Below are 23,446 nucleotides of genomic sequence, written 5' to 3' on the forward strand. Positions count from 1 at the left end.
AACCTTATTTTCCTTTTATTACAGTGTTTTGCAAATTAAGGGGTGCAAGGTTAAGGCCCTATGCCAAAAATTAAAATTTCTATCTCCAGGAGATTGATACTAGTCTAATTAATCAGCATTCTTTGCCAACAATATTACTTGTGAAAAAACTTGGGTAACGATGAACATACAAAAACTCAGACATGTTCTTAACATTCAATCCTGAAGACTACAAAATGCATAATAATGGTATAAAGACTATGCATGATCTCAGTGTAACAATGCAATCAACTGATACCTTTGTAAGAATATTGCCCAATGTTTTTTTAAGCAGCATGCTATACTAATTGGTCTACCATGTACAGCACATACTCTTAGCACTTACTTCAACCTACAGTAATTAAATTCTAAATGTAATGTTTCCATCTCAACTAAATGAATCCATCTCGGAGATGTGTCAGCACCAAAAAACTCGGAAACTTACCAATTATGTTCAGAAAAACAAGTAAGGAAATAATAATAATAAAAAAAATCCTCGTACATTTATTGAGGCCACAAACTTAGGCCAGGCCAGCAAGTTCCAGCTGCACCTTCTTCCATGCTACAAGAGGCCCATGCTCTGGACGGTACTGCACAGTGACACCATCAGGAAACAGGCGGCCAGCAGCCATCAGCTCTTCGTATTCCTCACGTTCCCATTTGGTGAAGCCCCACTTGCGGGAAACATGAATCTGAGCATAAATAATTTTTGGTTAGTACTATACAATTTGGTCTCAGCTCAAAAAAAATCAACCCTCTAATAACATTACATTTTACTTCCTTCCAGTACTCTACACACCATAACATAAATTTCACCAATATTACAGAACACAGCCTCTGGCCTTTCATTTGTCAATATCTTGTACACCAAAATATTTATGGACAGAAAACAAACCTAATTCATACAGTAGCACATACACATATCCATTTTTTCATACTTGTTTGCAGTTTCCTGTGTTAGTGAGGAAGTATCATGAATAGATGAAGAAAAGGCCTCATTCCCATACATCCATTCTCTCATCCAAGGTTTCTTCCAGCTGCTTCATATGCCCTGGTTCAGTCCACTGACAGCACATCACTATCCACGTACATCACTCTAATTAAATCTATCCCATGCATGCTTCACATATGTACATACATAGCCATATTTACACATCCATTCTTTAACTGCAATGCTTATTGCACCAAAACCAGCAGGTAGCCTCCAAGAACAAGCACCACTAGATACTCAGTCACTTACTTGTCCACTTCCTATGCCCTGGTACAGCCAACTGGCTGGAAGTTGCCCCACATTCCAAATCATTAAAATTCATTCTATTACATGCATGACTCTGATCCTCTAAATGTTCAGGTTACAATACTCTAAAGCCTAATACGCAAGACTACAGGGATTTTACAACTACCTTCTGACGTCCTGGGTACTTGAATTTTGCACGCCGGAGTGCCTCAATTACATGAACCTTATGGCGGTCATGAGACCGTACTGACATAATTGGCTGACCAATATGCACACGTGCAACAGTGCCTTGGGGCTTTCCAAAGGCACCACGCATTCCAGTCTGCAATCTGAAAATATGATAAACTTGTAAATACATTTTCAGCACTTTAGCTGATCACATCACATCACACTGAAACCTTCACATTAGCTACAGTGCCCACCAATGGGGCCCTACTCGCACAGAAGCATGTGTACATATACAAGTTCTTCCATGTGTAATTAGTATACTTATCACATTCAAAAATAATTCACTAACATCAGTCTGCCTCTAGGAGCCCCTCTTGAATCCAACACTATAAAATCTAGCAAAGGTATGAAGACAATGCAAAATGGGCTTAAAAGATACCTTACCTATCAGCACCAGCACATGACAACATTTTGTTGATGCGGATCACATGGAAGGGGTGAAGTCGTACACGGACATGGAATTGGTCCTTACCACAGTTCTTAACAAGGTACTGTGGAGCAACATATCAAAATCAGATGGAGACAACAAATCTTAAAAAAATTTGATAAAAAAAACTACTTGTATGTTCCAAGATTCCTTAGGTTAATCACACATGCAATCAGCCTTACACAAACCTTGGCTTTGCTTTACCCACAATCAACCACATTACAGACAATGAAGTGCTGTGTAATGTCGGCTTATTTAGTGGGGTAGAACTCCAGGAAAAATTCTCCTGGAATAGTTTGAATGTCAGTAACTAAATAATTAATAAAATCCAAAGTTATGGCAATCCTCACTTCATTACCTTTTTCTGATGTATCACATTTTTCTGCAAACCACAAGACCTCAAAAAATAAAATTACAATGTGTTTATACACTAGAATCTCATGGTATGTCTTGCATATGATAGGGGTGCTTGAATAGCCAACCTTTTAAAGACATTCTTTTACTGCTTTGCCTTAAGAATCATTCCTTCCTTCCTTTCATACATATTCACCATTTCCTGCATTAGCAAGGTAGTGGTAAGTACAGAGGACTGAGCCTTAGATGGAATATTCTCACTTGGCCCCCTTCGTTCCTTCTTTTGGAAAATTATATTTTTGAGAGAGAGAGAGAGAGAGAGAGAGAGAGAGAGAGAGAGAGAGGAGAGAGAGAGAGAGAGAGGCATGCACAGTATCACACATTCTTGCTGTCATGCCCAATGCACCAAAACTACAGACCATCTACAAACTGGCCTTACATAACTTTCTCTTGTTTCCACCCAGCAGCTTCATAAGCCCTGGTTCTGTCTACTGACAGCAAGTAGCCCCTTGTATACCACATGTTTACTTAATCACATGCATACCCTTCACTCTTGCATTCAAAATCTTTTTCCACTCCATCTTTCCCTCTCCAATTTGGTTTCCCCCTTTCTCTTTGTCCCCTCCACTTCTGACACATATATCCACTTTGTCCACCTCTCCTCTCCTTACTCACTTTCTCCATACAGCCAAACCATTTTAACATACCCTTTTCAGCTCTCCAAGTCACACTTTTCTTATCACATGACTTTTCTCTTACCCTTTTATTATCTACTCAATCAAACCACCTCAAATTACATATTGTTCTCAAACATTAAATTTCCAAAGGACCAACCCTCCTCTGCTCATACTTATCCTCATGCTCTGCATCCATACAAAATTATTAGGACAGCTATACCTTCAAGCATATCCATTTATCTGCCCTCCTATAAATTGACCTCTCATTCCGCATTCCTCAAGGTTCCCACAACCTTAGCCCTCTCCACCCATCTTGTGACTCACTTCTGCTTCCATGGTTCCATTTGCCACCACATCCACTACCATATATCAAAAACACTTTACTTCCTCCAAATTTTCAGCATGCAAACTCACATACCAACTAACTTGTTACCTTATCTATCTTTCTGATGCCTGTTCCAATTGGAACTCCCTCAAAGAGGTGGCTATGGCAACAGTCTCTCCATAAGTGAAGAACTCCAGTGCTGTTTCTTAGCCTTTAAGGCTTCACCCTTAACCCCAATATGATATTCTGTATATGCCTACACCCTCTTAATCACCACTCTCCCATACAACTTACCAGGCACACTAGTTGAGGAAAGTTTCACGCAGTGTTTACAGAGGCTCCTAGCTAATGTTCCTAATGACTACTTCTATCTAATGTTTGTGGACAGAATGGACCTGTCCCCATGTTAGTGGGGCAGAAAGAAAATGACAGCTACCTGGGTCAGAGAAGTGCAACTTGACAACCACCAAAGTGCTGGCTCACTAAGAAAGTGTCACTAACCCTCCTGATACCCAGGCAGGTAGTGCAGGTGATACACTGAATATACCTCCCCGGTTGCTGGCTGCCCTGCTAAACCTAATAACCTTATACACCTTTACCCTTAACTTCCTCCTTTCATACACTTCCCTAAACTTAAACACCAACTTCTGCAATTTCTCACTCAAATCTGCCACCAGTGCTGTCAACAACAACCAACTCACTTTCAAAGCCCCCCCTCATCCCTATCAGATGGCACACTCACCCCTCTCACCAAGACCCTTACATTTACCTCCCTCACCAACCCATCCATACCTGGAACAGCTTACCTTCCTCTCTTTCTATTCGCACACATGAATTACACTCTTGATAAAAACTAACTGCTTCTAGGAGCTTTACTCCTACACCAAATATTCTTAAGACCTTCCAAAAGGTCATATAAATCTTTGTTTCTCTAAGTATTACTAACATACATTCTTTAAAGTGCGTAAGACAAGGGAGCAAATGGGAACTTCAGTGAAGGGCGCAAATGGGGAGGTGATAACAAGTAGTGGTGATGTGAGAAGGAGATGGAGAGAGTATTTTGAAGGTTTGTTGAATGTGTTTGATGATAAGAGTGGCAGATATAGGGTGTTTTGGTCGAGGTGGTGTGCAAAGTGAGAGGGTTAAGGAAAATGATTTGGTAAACAGAGAAGAGGTAGTGAAAGCTTTGCGGAAGATGAAAGCCAGCAAGGCAGCAGGTTTGGATGGTATTGCAGTGGAATTTATTAAAAAAGGGGGTGACTGTATTGTTGACTGGTTGGTAAGGTTATTTAATGTATGTATGACTCATGGTGAGGTGCCTGAGGATTGGCGGAATGTGTGCATAGTGCCATTGTACAAAGGCAAAGGGGATAAGAGTGAGTGCTCAAATTACAGAGGTATAAGTTTGTTGAGTATTCCTGGTAAATTATATGGGAGGGTATTGATTGTGAGGGTGAAGGCATGTACAGAGCATCAGATTGGGGAAGAGCAGTGTGGTTTCAGAAGTGGTAGAGGATGTGTGGATCAGGTGTTTGCTTTGAAGAATGTATGTGAGAAATACTTAGAAAAGCAAATAGATTTGTATGTAGCATTTATGGATCTGGAGAAGGCATATGATAGAGTTGATAGAGATGCTCTGTGGAAGGTATTAAGAATATATGGTGTAGGAGGAAAGTTGTTAGAAGCAGTGAAAAGTTTTTATCGAGGATGTAAGGCATGTGTACGTGTAGGAAGAGAGGAAAGTGATTGGTTCTCAGTGAATGTAGGTTTGCGGCAGGGGTGTGTGATGTCTCCATGGTTGTTTAATTTGTTTATGGATGGGGTTGTTAGGGAGGTAAATGCAAGAGTTTTGGAAAGAGGGGCAAGTATGAAGTCTGTTGGGGATGAGAGAGCTTGGGAAGTGAGTCAGTTGTTGTTCGCTGATGATACAGCGCTGGTGGCTGATTCATGTGAGAAACTGCAGAAGATGGTGACTGAGTTTGGTAAAGTGTGTGGAAGAAGAAAGTTAAGAGTAAATGTGAATAAGAGCAAGGTTATTAGGTACAGTAGGGTTGAGGGTCAAGTCAATTGGGAGGTGAGTTTGAATGGAGAAAAACTGGAAGTGAAGTGTTTTAGATATCTGGGAGTGGATCTGGCAGCGGATGGAACCATGGAAGCGGAAGTGCATCATAGGGTGGGGGAGGGGGCGAAAATTCTGGGGGCCTTGAAGAATGTGTGGAAGTCGAGAACATTATCTCGGAAAGCAAAAATGGGTATGTTTGAAGGAATAGTGGTTCCAACAATGTTGTATGGTTGCGAGGTGTGGGCTATGGATAGAGTTGTGCGCAGGAGGATGGATGTGCTGGAAATGAGATGTTTGAGGACAATGTGTGGTGTGAGGTGGTTTGATCGAGTGAGTAACGTAAGGGTAAGAGAGATGTGTGGAAATAAAAAGAGCATGGTTGAGAGAGCAGAAGAGGGTGTTTTGAAGTGGTTTGGGCACATGGAGAGGATGAGTGAGGAAAGATTGCCCAAGAGGATATATGTGTCGGAGGTGGAGGGAACGAGGAGAAGAGGGAGACCAAATTGGAGGTGGAAAGATGGAGTGAAAAAGATTTTGTGTGATCGGGGCCTGAACATGCAGGAGGGTGAAAGGAGGGCAAGGAATAGAGTGAATTGGAGCGATGTGGTATACCGGGGGTTGACGTGCTGTCAGTGGATTGAATCAAGGCATGTGAAGCGTCTGGGGTAAACCATGGAAAGCTGTGTAGGTATGTATATTTGCGTGTGTGGACGTATGTATATACATGTGTATGGGGGGGGTTGGGCCATTTCTTTCGTCTGTTTCCTTGCGCTACCTCGCAAACGCGGGAGACAGCGACAAAGTACAATAAAAAAAAATAAATAATTCTTTAAAGTAAACAAGATACATACATCCTCTGATATCTCTCTCTCCTAAAACCATCTTGTACTCCCCAATATGATATTCTGTATATGCCTACACCCTCTTAATCACCACTCTCCCATACAACTTACCAGGTACACTTACACTCTATATCTCTATAGGTTGAACACTCAACTTTGCCCACCTTGCCTTTTGTACTATGGCACTCACTATACATGCATTCTGCCAATCCTCAAGCCTCTCACAACAATCCATACATACACTGAAACTCCTAACCAACCAATTAACTACACAGTTACCTCCTTTCTTATGAAATTCAAATGCAATACCATCCACCTTGCCACATTTCATATTATGCAAGGCTTTCACTATCTCTCAACCAAACCACTTTCCCTGACTCTTGCACTGCATACCTCCCCAACCTGAACACAATCTCCCACCTAAAAAAACATACTCATTTACTTATTCATTTATTATACTTTGTCGCTGTCTCCAGCGTTAGCAAGGTAGCACAAGGAAACATGAAAGAATGGCCCAACCCATCCACAAACATGTATAATACATAAACACACATATACATACCTATTCATTTCAACGTATACATACATATACACATGTACATATTCATATATGCTGCCTTCATCCATTCCCGCTGCCACCCCGCCACACATGAAATGGCACCACCCTTCCCCCGTGTGCGCAAGGTAGCGCTAGGAAAAGACGACAAAGGCCACATTCATTCACACTCAAGTCTCTAGCTGTCATGTGTGATGCACCGAAACCACAGCCCCCTTTCCACATCCAGGCCCTATTAAACTTTCCATGGTTTACCCCAGATGCTTCACATGAGAGGGTCAGGAAGAATGGTTTGGTGAACAGAGAAGAGGTAAAGAAAGCATTGTGGAATATGAATGCCGGCAAGAAGGCGGGTTTGGATGGATGAAGACAGCAAGCATGAATATGTACATGGGTGTTTATGTATATGTATGTATACGATGAAATGTATAGGCATGTATATGTGCATGTGTGGGCTTTTATGTATATGCATGTGTATCTGGGTGGGTTGGACCATTCTTTTGTCTGTTTCCTTGTGCTACCATGCTAACACAGGAGGCAGCGACTGAGTTTGGTAAAGTGTGAGAGAGAAGAAAGTTGAGAGTAAATATGAATAAGAGCAAGGTTATCAGGTACAGTAGGGTTGAGGGTGAAGTCGACTGGGAGGTAAGTTTGAATGGAGAAAAACTGGAGGAAGTGAAGTGTTTTAGATATCTGGGAATGGATTTGGCAGCGGATGGAACCATGGAAGCGGAAATGAATCATAGGGTGGGGGAGGGGGCGAAAATTCTGGAAGCGTTGAAGAATGTGTGGAAGTCGAGAACATTATCTCGGAAAGCAAAAATGGGTATGTTTGAAGGAACAGTAGTTCCAACAATGTTGTATGGTTGCAAGGCGCAGGCTATGGATAGAGTTGTGCGCAGGAGGGTGGATGTGCTGGAAATGAGATGTTTGAGGACAATATGTGGCGTGAGGTGGTTTGATCGAGTAAGTAGTAATAGGGTAAGAGAGATGTGTGGTAATAAAAAGTGTGTGGTTGAGAGAGCAGAAGAGGGTGTTTTGAATGGTTTGGTCACACGGAGAGAATGAGTGAGGAAAGACTGACCAAGAGGATATATGTGTCATAGGTGGAGGGAACGAGGAGAAGTGGGAGACCAATTTGGAGGTGGAAAGATGGAGTGAAAAAGATTTTGAGTGATCGGGGCCTGAACATGCAGGAGGGTGAAAGGCGTGCAAGGAATAGAGCGAATTGGATCGATGTGGTATACCAGGGTCGACGTGCTGTCAATGGATTGAATCAGGGCATGTGAAGCGTCTGGGGTAAACCATGGAAAGTTGTGAGGGGCCTGGATGTGGTAAGGGACCTGTGGTTTCGGGCATTATTGCATGACAGCTGGAGACTTAGTGTAAGCGAATGGGGCCTTTGTTGTCTTTTCCTGGCGCTGCCTCATGCACATGGGGGGAGGGGGATGTTATTCTGTGTGTGGCGGGGTGGCGATGGGGGTGAGTAGGGGCAGACAGTGTGAATTGTGTGCATGTGCGTATATGTGTGTGTCTGCGTGTATATATGTGTGTACATTGGGATGTGTGGGTGTGTATGTTTGCGTGTGTGGACGTGTGTGTGTGTGCATGTGTGGGGGTGGGTTGGGCCATTTCTTTCATCTGTTTCCTTGCGCTACCTCGCAGGCGCGGGAGACAGTGACAAAGTAAAAATAAATAAAGTAAACACACATATATATACACATATATATGACAGAAAAAAAATCCATCTCAAATCATCACTCCCTGTTAACACTTTCTCATTTCCCCTTTGCTGATGTTCCAATGTAGTCTCTTATTTTTACATCATTAACCTTCCAAACCATTTGATTTTTAAGTTAACTGACACTTGCTCAACCCCACTTTTATTTGCACTCTTTTTCAAGCTCTAAACCTTCCTCTTGACCACCTGCTGCTTTTGTATATCTCAATATTTGCACTCATCCCCTGTGGGTAATGCCCCTACACCTCTCTCTTTGATTTTAATAGTGACTTTATCATGCCAGTATTCACTACCCTTTCTTATCTGTGCACAGCCCACTTTCTGGCTATATCCTAGATCTTAAAATTCCTTCAAGCATTTTCTATTCCTTTTTTATCCATGAAAAATTCTAGCAATCAAGTAAACCATGCATAACATAACCATTTCATTACCTAGACCAGTCCAAAAACCCTGATGGTGCAACACAATACTTCATACCTTGTTGGCGCAAATACGGCCCGCTTCTAAGGCTTCAGAGGAGAGCTGTTCATATTCATCTGAAACCAAGTGTACACACAATGGCATCTCACGGACATCAGCCTTCTTTCTGCCCAAGTCAAAAATGCGGATTTTTGGGTCAGGCACACCACGGCAGAACCGTGATTTAGGATATGGTTTATTCTTGCAGTAACGGTAACTGAAAATTGGGTGTATGTCAAAGATGTATCTTCTCAATAAGTTAAAAATAAGAATGGCTAGTAAATTCACATGACACTACAACATTTATTTCTACAACTGTTCCATCAAAATACATACATTGTCTGTCTATCAACATATAAATATGTATACATATCCCTATATCATAAATTACATGGTTGATAAACTAAGCATGTGTTTACTGGCTGGCTCACTTCATGTCAAAAAGTACTCTAATACCCAAAAGCACCAACATCATACCCCAACGTTCAGTAAGTCCTCACTTAATTTCTACCACTCTTTCTCTTTATTTCACAAGACTCTATTAGCACTTCTTTACAGCAAATTCCTAAACCTGCCTCTGAGCAGAAGGGGAGAGACTAGCTAGGTACTGGCCTGAAAAACCAATCAATCATACAAGCAAGGCTTGCTCTTGCACAGAAAAGCAATATACTCTGATGTATGTTAGCACTTAGAGAAAAACAAATTAATCAATCTTTTTGAATAATTCATTACCTATGAGAAAAGAAATTTGCTGTCAGGGATGGTTCATTTCATTGGTGTTATAGAACCACTTGCTAGTGATAATACCAAAAGTGACGAGTTACCTTCAGCAAGGAAATGTCACTGTCAACCCTCAGAAAGTAGTAGTCTTGTCATAGAACTTCTTGCTTCACCTCTACACCATGGGAGCCCCATAAAAGGGGTCCTGAGGTTGAGTAACAATGGTGCATTTTATATCTAAATGTCTAACACTTTGTTGAAAGATACAGATCTAAGCTACAGGTAAGCAAATAAAAGCTTGACCAAATACCATTTCATGCAAGCTGGAGGAATGCATGAGCAATTACACGGCTTGGGTAATAGTATAATGGCCCCAACTTCAAAGACTCCTGATAACTTAAGGCTGGTAGTCAAAAGTTCATCCTGCAGACAGGATGCAGCCCATCAAATGCTTTCCACTTATCTTCAGAGTACTTATATTCCACTCAACTTCAAAGATGAACCCCCCCCTTGTATCCAACCACTTATTCTAAAACCTTTAACAGTCTTTCTATTCCATTTAAACACCTCATTCACAGATGACTGCATCCCTACATTTACTGCCCTTTCATCTAAACTTTTTGTCACCCTTCTTGAACACTCCTTGCACCCTTTCCGATTCATTTTTTTGCTTGCCAACACTTTTTCCTGCCTACTCTTCCTTACACCATACTTCTTCCTGATCCTCACCTACACAAGATCTGCAAAACGATCAGGATCTCCTGAGAATCCACTCACAACTCTACCATCCAGCACAACCTTTGATCCACTGCCACAGTCAATCAAACCCTTTTGTCCTTCGCATTCATCATTTCTCATCCATGCATATTTGTGGATCATCTTGGACTGAAAATAGGTACTTGCAATGAATAAAAAGCTCTCAGCACAGTCATCCATAAGATGGCCTCCATTCTAATTTACTATAGGCACAACTTATTTACCAACCATATCACTATTCCATTACATCACACCTTTGCATTCATATCGCTCACTACAACCAACTTCCCTCAAACCTATCAATAGTATGCAGTCATTTGAATTTCCACATAAACGCTCCATTCAATTCTTATCCCACAGTCTTTATGCTCACAGGCACATATGCATATATCCATGCATGCCAATTCCAATCTTTCCTTTTACTCACACTTTTCTTGATCCACTCCATCCATGCTCTGTAGCACCCTCCCCTATCCTCAGTGACAGGACAACTGCACAGCCTTCTTTCCCTCTTACAATTTTCATTCATTCCTTCCCAAACCACTCCAATACACTCTGCTCAAAAATATGGGTTTCACCAGTCCTTAGCATCTCCAAACTATACTTCAAAATTCCTTCACAAGTTCCCTCCTTTTACTTACACCAGTCATCCAATCCATTAACATTCAAATCTCTCAACCCTTTTACTCCCCAGCATAAGAGGTAGACTCCAGTGCTGCTTCTTAGCCTTTGGTGCCTCATCCTTGACAGGCCACTGGCAGAAGGCACCTACAGTGGTGTTTACCAAAAGCAGCCGAGTTCTCATATTGTCCAAAAATACTAAAACCTAAGAACACCTCAAGTGTTTGAATAAAAAATTATTGCCCTTATAAAGTTAAGCAAAACATCTCCCCCTTTAATTCCATCCCAAAGGATGTACCAATAAGGTCAACAGGAGAAAGTGGGGCAAGACTTGTATACTTCATAAAAGTTGTGTTCCCTTGAGGCACAGAAATTTAAGCTTTCCTGATATTTCAGTAACTACTATAGTAGCAGCAACACCTAATCTCAATGGTTATACTACTACTACAGCTCTCATACTGTTGACTTAATGTTTGCATATTTCTCTGTAATTTTACTGAATAAACAATTTTTTTCAAAGTATAACATTCCTAGTTTTAATCCTGAAGTGTTCATTCTAGGTTTGTATTACAAAGGTCTTTCTCCCTAAACCCCTAACTTCCCATAGCTCATGTACCTTTCAAACTATGGGGTCATCCAGAAATGCAACCCTTAAGATTTGAAAGGCACCTCTACACATCAGGCTTGATCTTGTAACAAATTAATTAATGCCAGATTAGATGTGAATAGCACTGGTTTAACAAGAGCGATTGATCACTGGAATAGCTTGCTAGATGCAATAGTTGGGGCTGGAACCTTCAACTGTCTTAAGAATAGATAAGATAGATAAGAGTTGTGGGGTGGCTATACGAAGGACCCGCCTAGTAAGGGACAGTAGGCCATAAAGTGCAGTATCAATGTTCTCAACTTCCTTGTGATAGAGTACACAAACTGCCCCGTCTCTCCTTCCATTTAAATAAACGAATTCCGTACAACATGCGTTATTCCCTAAGATGCCTCTCAACTGTAACTACCTTCTGTTAACTTACCAAACTAATGCTTTCCTGTCCCTTCCCCACGATATAACATTCTCCTTCCTTCATTCGTCATAAACAATTTCTAATACAAAAATATCAAAATCTGTAATTGAAAACCAAAAGCTACCGTCCCTACCCGACACCACATTATTTTGCTACATATGTACACTATAAGACGACGAAAACTATAGACCACATTTTTAACACTCACCAACGGGCTGGACGGCGCCCCATGTTGCCGTCTGAAATGCGAAAATATATTATTATAACCAAAATTACACTACAGGAGATGAAATATGACAGTACGTACATATATTTGACACAAACAGACGGTGGAAGGGAAGGAGGATGACAAAGATCTAGCTAGATGAAACAACATTTAACGTACACACCTTTACCCTACGACTACTAGATCCGTAAAGACATGTTTAATATTGGCTTGTTGTTGTTATGACGCTAACTCGTTTGCCGTTGAAAGGTAAAATTAAGTTTTTATAAATATTAGATTTTAATAATCATATGTGAAACTCTTATCAAATTTGAGACAAAAATTATTTTCATGATTTATGTTAATTAAGTTGAATCATACTATTTTCTTTTGAGATCACTTGTTAAATTATATATATTTCTGAGCATTAGATTTGTAAGCATGGTCGTTATTAAGGTGAGACATTTGATATATATATATATATATATATATATATATATATATATATATATATATATATATATATATATATATATATATATATATATATATATATATATCTTAACTTAGATTCATACGTAACTAATAATTTAGTAATTTTCTATCTGGTGTGCAAGCATGCAAGCATGCGATTAATTCAGGTCATTTGGGTAAACATAATCATATTGCATTAACTAAAAAATCCTTCAAATTATCCAAATCAACCATTAACAACAAATCCGTGTATATATATATATATATATATATATATATATATATATATATATATATATATATATATATTTTTTTTTTTTTTTCATACTATTCGCCATTTCCCGCGTTAGCGAGGTAGCATTATGAACAGAGGACTGAGCCTTTAAGGAAATATCCTCACTTGGCCCCCTTCTCTGTTCCTTTCTTTTGGAAAATTAAAAATGAGAGGGGAGGATTTCCAGCCCCCCGCTCCCTACCCTTTCAGTCGCCGTCTATGACATGCAGGGATTACATGGGAAGTAGAGGATGTGTGGATCAGGTGTTTGCTTTAAAGAATGTATGTGAGAAATACTTAAAAAAGCAAATGGATTTGTATGTAGCATTTATGGATCTGGAGAAGGCATATGATAGAGTTGATAGAGATGCTCTGTGGAAGGTATTAAGAATATTTATTTATTTTATCACACTTTGTCGCTGTCTTCCGCACCAGCAAGGCAGCACAAGGAAACAGACGAAAGAATGGCCCAACCCACCCACATACACATGTATACACACACACATCCACACACACACACACATACATACTACATCTCAACATACACATACATATATACACACACAGACACATACATATACACACATATACACAATTCACACCGTCTGCCCTTATTCATCTCCGTCACCACCCCGCCACACATGAAATGACAACCCCCCCCCCCCCCCCGCATGTGCGCGAGGCAGCACCATGAAAAGACAACAAAGGCCACATTCGCTCACACTCAGTCTGTAGCTGTCATGCATAATGAACTGAAACCACAGCTTCCCTTCCACATCCAAGCCCCAAAAAACTTTCCATGGTTCACCCCAGATGCTCCACATGCCCCAGCTCAATCCATTGACAGCCCATGCCTCGCAGCCATATAACATTGTTGGAACCACTATTCCTTCAAACATACCCATTTTTGCTTTTCGAGATAACATTCTAGCCTTTCACACATTCTCCAACGCTCCCAAAACTTTCGCCCCCTCCCCATCCTGTGACTCACTTCCGCTTCCATGGCTCCATCCGCTGCCAGATCCACTCCCAGATATCTAAAACACTTCACTTCCTCCAGTTTTCTCCATTCAAACTTACCTCCCAACTGACTTGTCCCTCAACCCTACTGTACCTATTTTTTTTTTTTTTTTTTTTTATACTTTGTCGCTGTCTCCCGCGTTTGCGAGGTAGCGCAAGGAAACAGACGAAAGAAATGGCCCAACCCCCCCCCCCCCCCATACACATGTACATACACACGTCCACACACGCAAATATACATACCTACACAGCTTTCCATGGTTTACCCCAGACGCTTCACATGCCTTGCTTCAATCCACTGACAGCACGTCAACCCCTGTATACCACATGACTCCAATTCACTCTATTTCTTGCCCTCCTTTCACCCTCCTGCATGTTCAGGCCCCGATCACACAAAATCCTTTTCACTCCATCTTTCCACCTCCAATTTGGTCTCCCTCTTCTCCTTGTTCCCTCCACCTCCGACACATATATCCTCTTGGTCAATCTCTCCTCACTCATTCTCTCCATGTGCCCAAACCATTTCAAAACACCCTCTTCTGCTCTCTCAACCACGCTCTTTTTATTTCCACACATCTCTCTTACCCTTACGTTACTTACGCGATCAAACCACCTCACACCACACATTGTCCTCAAACATCTCATTTCCAGCACATCCATCCTCCTGCGCACATCTCTATCCATAGCCCACGCCTCGCAACCATACAACATTGTTGGAACCACTATTCCCTCAAACATACCCATTTTTGCTTTCCGAGATAATGTTCTCGACTTCCACACATTTTTCAAGGCTCCCAAAATTTTCGCCCCCTCCCGGCAAGGCAGCAGGTTTGGATGGTATTGCAGTGGAATTTATTAAGAAAGGGGGTGACTGTATTGTTGACTGGTTGGTAAGGTTATTTAATGTATGTATGACTCATGGTACCTCTCAGCACATTAACATCCAAAAGTCTCTCTTTCGCACGCCTGTCAATTAACACGTAATCCAATAACGCTCTCTGGCCATCTCTCCTACTTACATAAGTATACTTATGTATATCTCGCTTTTTAAACCAGGTATTCCCAATCATCAGTCCTTTTTCAGCACATAAATCTACAAGCTCTTCACCATTTCCATTTACAACACTGAACACCCCATGCATACCAATTATTCCCTCAACTGCCACATTACTCACCTTTGCATTCAAATCACCCATCACTATAACCCGGTCTCGTGCATCAAAACCGCTAACACACTCATTCAGCTGCTCCCAAAACACTTGCCTCTCATGATCTTTCTTCTCATGCCCAGGTGCATATGCACCAATAATCACCCACCTCTCTCCATCAACTTTCAATTTTACCCATATTAATCGAGAATTTACTTTCTTACATTCTATCACATACTCCCACAACTCCTGTTTAAGGAGTATTGCTACTCCTTCCCTTGCTCTTGTCCTCTCACTAACCCCTGACTTCACTCCCCAGACATTTCCAAACCACTCTTCCCCTTTACCCTTGAGCTTCGTTTCACTCAGAGCCAAAACATCCAGGTTCCTTTCCTCAAACATACTACCTATCTCTCCTTTTTTCACATCTTGGTTACATCCACACACATTTAGGCACCCCACTCTGAGCCTTCGAGGAGGATGATCACTCCCCGCGTGACTCCTTCTTCTGTTTCCCATTTTAGAGGTGCAACTGGAGGGATGTCTGATCATTATCTTGTGGAGGCTAAGGTGAAGATTAGTATGGGTTTTCAGAAAAGAGGAGTGAATGTTGGGGTGAAGAAGGTGGTGAGAGTAAGTGAGCTTGGGAAGGAGACCTGTGTGGGGAAGTACCAGGAGAGACTGTGTACAGAATGGAAAAAGGTGAGAACAATGGAAGTAAGGGGAGTGGGGGAGGAATGGGATGTATTTAGGGAATCAGTGATGGATTGCGCAAAAGATGCTTGTGGCATGAGAAGAGTGGGAGGTGGGCTGTTTAGAAAGGGTAGTGAGTGGTGGGATGAAGAAGTAAGAGTATTAGTGAAAGAGAAGAGAGAGGCATTTGGACGATTTTTGCAGGGAAAAAATGCAATTGAGTGGGAGAAGTATAAAAGAAAGAGACAGGAGGTCAAGAGAAAGGTGCAAGAGGTGAAAAAAAGGGCAAATGAGAGTTGGGGTGAGAGACTATCAGTAAATTTTAGGGAGAATAAAAAGATGTTCTGGAAGGAGGTAAATAGGGTGCGTAAGACAAGGGAGCAAATGGGAACTTCAGTGAAGGGCGTAAATGGGGAGGTGATAACAAGTAGTGGTGATGTGAGAAGGAGATGGAATGAGTATTTTGAAGGTTTGTTGAATGTGTCTGATGACAGAGTGGCAGATATAGGGTGTTTTGGTCGAGGTGGTGTGCAAAGTGAGAGGGTTAGGGAAAATGATTTGGTAAACAGAGAAGAGGTAGTAAAAGCTTTGCGGAAGATGAAAGCCGGCAAGGCAGCAGGTTTGGATGGTATTGCAGTGGAATTTATTAAAAAAGGGGGTGACTGTATTGTTGACTGGTTGGTAAGGTTATTTAATGTATGTATGACTCATGGTGAGGTGCCTGAGGATTGGCGGAATGCGTGCATAGTGCCATTGTACAAAGGCAAAGGGGATAAGAGTGAGTGCTCAAATTACAGAGGTATAAGTTTGTTGAGTATTCCTGGTAAATTATATGGGAGGGTATTGATTGAGAGGGTGAAGGCATGTACAGAGCATCAGATTGGGGAAGAGCAGTGCGGTTTCAGAAGTGGTAGAGGATGTGTGGATCAGGTGTTTGCTTTGAAGAATGTATGTGAGAAATACTTAGAAAAGCAAATGGATTTGTATGTAGCATTTATGGATCTGGAGAAGGCATATGATAGAGTTGATAGAGATGCTCTGTGGAAGGTATTAAGAATATATGGTGTGGGAGGCAAGTTGTTAGAAGCAGTGAAAAGTTTTTATCGAGGATGTAAGGCATGTGTACGTGTAGGAAGAGAGGAAAGTGATTGGTTCTCAGTGAATGTAGGTTTGCGGCAGGGGTGTGTGATGTCTCCATGGTTATTTAATTTGTTTATGGATGGGGTTGTTAGGGAGGTAAATGCAAGAGTCCTGGAAAGAGGGGCAAGTATGAAGTCTGTTGGGGATGAGAGAGCCTGGGAAGTGAGTCAGTTGTTGTTCGCTGATGATACAGCGCTGGTGGCTGATTCATGTGAGAAACTGCAGAAGCTGGTGACTGAGTTTGGTAAAGTGTGTGGAAGAAGAAAGTTAAGAGTAAATGTGAATAAGAGCAAGGTTATTAGGTACAGTAGGGTTGAGGGTCAAGTCAATTGGGAGGTAAGTTTGAATGGAGAAAAACTGGAGGAAGTGAAGTGTTTTAGATATCTGGGAGTGGATCTGTCAGCGGATGGAACCATGGAAGCAGAAGTGGATCATAGGGTGGGGGAGGGGGCGAAAATTTTGGGAGCCTTGAAAAATGTGTGGAAGTCGAGAACATTATCTCGGAAAGCAAAAATGGGTATGTTTGAAGGAATAGTGGTTCCAACAATGTTGTATGGTTGCGAGGCGTGGGCTATGGATAGAGTTGTGCGCAGGAGGATGGATGTGCTGGAAATGAGATGTTTGAGGACAATGTGTGGTGTGAGGTGGTTTGATCGAGTAAGTAACGTAAGGGTAAGAGAGATGTGTGGAAATAAAAAGAGCGTGGTTGAGAGAGCAGAAGAGGGTGTTTTGAAATGGTTTGGGCACATGGAGAGAATGAGTGAGGAAAGATTGACCAAGAGGATATATGTGTCGGAGGTGGAGGGAACGAGGAGAAGAGGGAGACCAAATTGGAGGTGGAAAGATGGAGTGAAAAAGATTTTGTGTGATCGGGGCCTGAACATGCAGGAGGGTGTAAGGAGGGCAAGGAATAGAGTGAATTGGAGCGATGTGGTATACAGGGGTTGACGTGCTGTCAGTGGAGTGAATCAAGGCATGTGAGGCGTCTGGGGTGGACCATGGAAAGCTGTGTAGGTATGTATACACGTGTGTGGACATGTGTATGTACATGTGTATGGGGGGGGGGGGGTTGGGCCATTTCTTTCGTCTGTTTCCTTGCGCTACCTCGCAGACGCGGGAGACAGCGACAAAGTATAAAAAAAAAAAAAAAAAAAAAAAAAAAAAAAAAAAATGACTCATGGTGAGGTGCCTGAGGATTGGCGGAATGCGTGCGTAGTGCCATTGTACAAAGGCAAAGGGGATAAGAGTGAGTGCTCAAATTACAGAGGTATAAGTTTGTTGAGTACTCCTGGTAAATTATATGGGAGGGTATTGATTGAGAGGGTGAAGGCATGTACAGAGCATCAGATTGGGGAAGAGCAGTGCGGTTTCAGAAGTGGTAGAGGATGTGTGGACCAGGTGTTTGCTTTGAAGAATGTATGTGAGAAATACTTAGAAAAGCAAATGGATTTGTATGTAGCATTTATGGATCTGGAGAAGGCATATGATAGAGTTGATAGAGATGCTCTGTGGAAGGTATTAAGAATATATGGTGTGGGAGGCAAGTTGTTAGAAGCAGTGAAAAGTTTTTATCGAGGATGTAAGGCATGTGTACGTGTAGGAAGAGAGGAAAGTGATTGGTTCTCAGTGAATGTAGGTTTGCGGCAGGGGTGTGTGATGTCTCCATGGTTGTTTAATTTGTTTATGGATGGGGTTGTAAGGGAGGTAAATGCAAGAGTCCTGGAAAGAGGGGCAAGTATGAAGTCTGTTGGGGATGAGAGAGCTTGGGAAGTGAGTCAGTTGTTGTTCGCTGATGATACAGCGCTGGTGGCTGATTCATGTGAGAAACTGCAGAAGCTGGTGACTGAGTTTGGTAAAGTGTGTGGAAGAAGAAAGTTGAGAGTAAATGTGAATAAGAGCAAGGTTATTAGGTACAGTAGGGGTGAGGGTCAAGTCAATTGGGAGGTGAGTTTGAATGGAGAAAAACTGGAGGAAGTGAAGTGTTTTAGATATCTGGGAGTGGATCTGTCAGCGGATGGAACCATGGAAGCGGAAGTGGATATATATATATATATATATATATATATATATATATATATATATATATATATATATATATATATATATATATATATATATATATATCCCAAGGAATAAAGGAGAAAAAAATTACTACGTGCATATTTCCCACGTATCGTAGAAGGCAAGTAAAAGTGGTGGGACCGGGTTTTCCAAAAGAGGAAATCCAAAATGGGATTTTTCCCTTTGATTCAGTCATGTCTGCTCTTGAAGCTACCGCGCTAATACGGGAAATGGCAAATTTAATTCATCACGCGCTCATTTGTGATCTTTATATATATATATATATATATATATATATATAATGTGTTGAATGTGTTTGATGATAGAGTGGCAGATATAGGGTGTTTTGGTCGAGGTGGTGTGCAAAGTCAGAGGGTTAGGGAAAATGATTTGGTAAACAGAGAAGAGGTAGTGAAAGCTTTGCGGAAGATGAAAGCCGGCAAGGCAGCAGGTTTGGATGGTATTGCAGTGGAATTTATTAAAAAAGGGGGTGACTGTATTGTTGACTGGTTGGTAAGGTTATTTAATGTATGTATGACTCATGGTGAGGTGCCTGAGGATTGGCGGAATGCGTGCATAGTGCCATTGTACAAAGGCAAAGGGGATAAGAGTGAGTGCTCAAATTACAGAGGTATAAGTTTGTTGAGTATTCCTGGTAAATTATATGGGAGGGTATTGATTGAGAGGGTGAAGGCATGTACAGAGCATTAGATTGGGGAAGAGCAGTGTGGTTTCAGAAGTGGTAGAGGATGTGTGGATCAGGTGTTTGCTTTGAAGAATGTAAGTGAGAAATACTTAGAAAAGCAAATGGATTTGTATGTAGCATTTATGGATCTGGAGAAGGCATATGATAGAGTTGATAGAGATGCTCTGTGGAAGGTATTAAGAATATATGGTGTGGGAGGAAAGTTGTTAGAAGCAGTGAAAAGTTTTTATCGAGGATGTAAGGCATGTGTACGTGTAGGAAGAGAGGAAAGTGATTGGTTCTCAGTGAATGTAGGTTTGCGGCAGGGGTGTGTGATGTCTCCATGGTTGTTTAATTTGTTTATGGATGGGGTTGTTAGGGAGGTAAATGCAAGAGTTTTGGAAAGAGGGGCAAGTATGAAGTCTGTTGGGGATGAGAGAGCTTGGGAAGTGAGTCAGTTGTTGTTCGCTGATGATACAGCGCTGGTGGCTGATTCATGTGAGAAACTGCAGAAGCTGGTGACTGAGTTTGGTAAAGTGTGTGGAAGAAGAAAGTTAAGAGTAAATGTGAATAAGAGCAAGGTTATTAGGTACAGTAGAGTTGAGGGTCAAGTCAATTGGGAGGTGAGTTTGAATGGAGAAAAACTGGAGGAAGTGAAGTGTTTTAGATATCTGGGAGTGGATCTGGCAGCGGATGGAACCATGGAAGCGGAAGTGGATCATAGGGTGGGGGAGGGGGCGAAAATTCTGGGGGCCTTGAAGAATGTGTGGAAGTCGAGAATATTATCTCGGAAAGCAAAAATGGGTATGTTTGAAGGAATAGTGGTTCCAACAATGTTGTATGGTTGCGAGGCGTGGGCTATGGATAGAGTTGTGCGCAGGAGGATGGATGTGCTGGAAATGAGATGTTTGAGGACAATGTGTGGTGTGAGGTGGTTTGATCGAGTGAGTAACGTAAGGGTAAGAGAGATGTGTGGAAATATAAAGAGCGTGGTTGAGAGAGCAGAAGAGGGTGTTTTGAAGTGGTTTGGGCACATGGAGAGGATGAGTGAGGAAAGATTGACCAAGAGGATATATGTGTCGGAGGTGGAGGGAACGAGGAGAAGAGGGAGACCAAATTGGAGGTGGAAAGATGGAGTGAAAAAGATTTTGTGTGATCGGGGCCTGAACATGCAGGAGGGTGAAAGGAGGGCAAGGAATAGAGTGAATTGGAGCGATGTGGTATACCGGGGTTGACGTGCTGTCAGTGGATTGAATCAAGGCATGTGAAGCGTCTGGGGTAAGCTATGGAAGGCTGTGTAGGTATGTATATTTGCGTGTGTGGACGTATGTATATACATGTGTATGGGGGGGGCGGTTGGGCCATTTCTTTCGTCTGTTTCCTTGCGCTACCTCGCAAACGCGGGAGACAGCGACAAAGTATAATAAAAAAAAAATAATATATATATATATATATATATATATATATATATATATATATATATATATATATATATATATATCTTTTCTTTTTCTTTTATACCATTCACCATTTCCCGCTTTAGCGAGGTAGCGTTAAGAACACAGGACTGGGCCTTTAAGGGAACATCCTCACCTGGCCCCCTTCTCTCTTCCTTCTTTTGGAAAATAAAAAAAAAAAACGAGAGGGAAGGATTCCAGCCACCCTCTCCCTCCCCTTTTAGTCGCCTTCTATGACACGTAGGGAATACGTGGGAAGTATTCTTTCTCTCCTATCCCCAGGGATAGGGTGAGAGGTGTGCAAGGAATAGAGTGAATTGGAACAATGTGGTATACTGGGGTCAACATTCTGTCAATGGACTGAACCAGGGCATGTGAAACGTCTGAGGTAAATCATTGAAAGGTCTGCGGGGCTTCGATGTGGATAAGGAATTGTGGTTTTGTTGCATTACACATGACAGGTAGAGACTGAGTGTGAGTGAATGTGGCCATTTTTGTCTTTTCCTGGAACTACCTCGCTGAAGCAGGTGGTAGTGATGCTGTTTCCTGTGGGGCAGGATGGCACCAGGAATGGATGAAGGCAAGCAAGTATGAATACGTACATATATGTATGTCTGTGTATATGTATATGTATCTATGTATATGTTGATATGTATATGTATGTATATGTGCATGTATGGGCATTTATGTATCTATATGTGTATATGAGTAGACGGGCCATTCTTCATGTTTCCTGGCGCTGATTTGGGAATCAGCAATCATGTATAATAATGATATACTAGTCTTTTCATACATATTCATCATTTCTTTCAATAGAGAGGTAGCATTAAGAACAGAGGACTGAGGGGAAAATCAGTCAGCTGATATACAAAAAAGAGACGTAGCTAGGAAGCCATTTGGTAAATATGGACAATCACATGTTTACCAAATGGTGTCCTAGCTACATCTCTTCGTTGTATATCAACTGACTTATATTTCTCTCTTGTGTCTCCACTGATGATGTGATTATTACACGAAAATGCACTTGGGAACTTATCATGTTCCATTTACCCCATGGACTCATGGGGAAAATTGAAAGCGAGAGGGGAGGATTTCCAGCCCCGACTCCCTACCCTTTTAGTCGCCTTCTGCGACATGCAGGGAATGCGTGGGAGGTGTTCTTTCTCTCTTATCCCCAGGGATATATATATATATATATATATATATATATATATATATATATATATATATATATATATATATATATATATATATCAGCATAGTTGAAAGTACAAGGAAAAGGGGTAGACTGTGCAAGAGTTGGATATTTGTAGAGAGAAAATCAAACAAGGCAAGGAATGATTTAGGTGGTGGCAATGGAATGATTTGGGACTCATTGGAATGGGATAATCTGTCAGTCTTCTGGAGAGGAAGAATATTGAGATCTGGTCTCAGTTGACATATCAACTTTATGTGCAAAGTAAAATATGGGAAGTGCTTGTTAGGTGGTTTGATCGAGTAAGTAATGAAAGGGTAAGAGAGATGTGTGGTAATAAAAAGAGTGTGGTTGAGAAAGCAGAAGAGGGTGTTTGGAAATGGTTTTGTCACATGGAGAGAATGAATGAGGAAAGATTGACAAAGAGGATATATGTGTCAGAGTTGGAGGGAACGAGGAGAAGTGGGAGACCAAATTGGAGGTGGAAAGATGGAGTGAAAAAAATTTTGGGCGATCTGGGCCTGAACATGCAGGAGGGTGAAAGGTGTGCAAGGAATAGAGTAAATTGGAAGGATGTGGTATACCGATGTGGAAAGGGAGCTGTGGTTTCGGTGCATTATATATGACAGCTAGAGACCGAGTGTGAACGAATGTGGCCTTTGTTGTCTTTTCCTAGCACTATCTTGTGCACATGCAGGGGGAGGGGGCTGTCATTTCATGTGTGGTGGGGTGGTGACGGGAATGAATAAGGGCAGACTATGAATTATGTACATGTTTATATATGTATATGTCTGAGTGTGTATATAAATGTATACGTTGAGATGTTTAGGTATGTATATGTGTGCATGTGGATGTGTATGTGTATACATGTGTATGTGGGCGGGTTGGGCCATTCTTTCATCTGTTTCCTTGCGCTACCTCGCTAACGTGAGAGACAGCGACAAAGTATAAATAAATAAAGTAAAAAATAGATAAATATATATATATATATATATATATATATATATATATATATATATATATATATATATTTTTTTTTTTTTTATACTTTG

General features: G+C 41.4%; 1 protein-coding gene across 1 annotated transcript; it reads right to left on the minus strand.

The window, feature by feature from the left end:
* Nucleotides 1-509: 509 nt before the first annotated feature.
* RpL10 (ribosomal protein L10) lies at nucleotides 510-12,546 on the minus strand. Its single transcript, XM_071693258.1, has 6 exons — nucleotides 12,432-12,546; nucleotides 12,251-12,281; nucleotides 8,945-9,143; nucleotides 1,868-1,974; nucleotides 1,422-1,584; nucleotides 510-710 (listed from the first exon to the last, which is right to left on the minus strand). The coding sequence occupies exons 2-6, from the start codon at nucleotides 12,271-12,273 to the stop codon at nucleotides 540-542; spliced, it is 663 nt and encodes a 220-aa protein (XP_071549359.1). The 5' UTR covers nucleotides 12,274-12,281; nucleotides 12,432-12,546; the 3' UTR covers nucleotides 510-539.
* Nucleotides 12,547-23,446: the final 10,900 nt, after the last annotated feature.

This window comes from Panulirus ornatus, chromosome 55 (genome assembly GCF_036320965.1).
Source record: "Panulirus ornatus isolate Po-2019 chromosome 55, ASM3632096v1, whole genome shotgun sequence".
NCBI classification, from domain to species: domain Eukaryota; kingdom Metazoa; phylum Arthropoda; class Malacostraca; order Decapoda; family Palinuridae; genus Panulirus; species Panulirus ornatus.

Coding starts and splice junctions, on each gene's coding strand:
- RpL10 (XM_071693258.1), bottom strand. CDS start 12,273: ATGGGGCGCCGTCCAGCCCGTTG. Junction 9,144..12,250: donor GGGCGCCGTCCAGCCCGTTG/GTGAGTGTTAAA, acceptor CCCAATTTTCAG/TTACCGTTACTGCAAGAATA. Junction 711..1,421: donor AGTACCCAGGACGTCAGAAG/GTAGTTGTAAAA, acceptor ATTTATGCTCAG/ATTCATGTTTCCCGCAAGTG.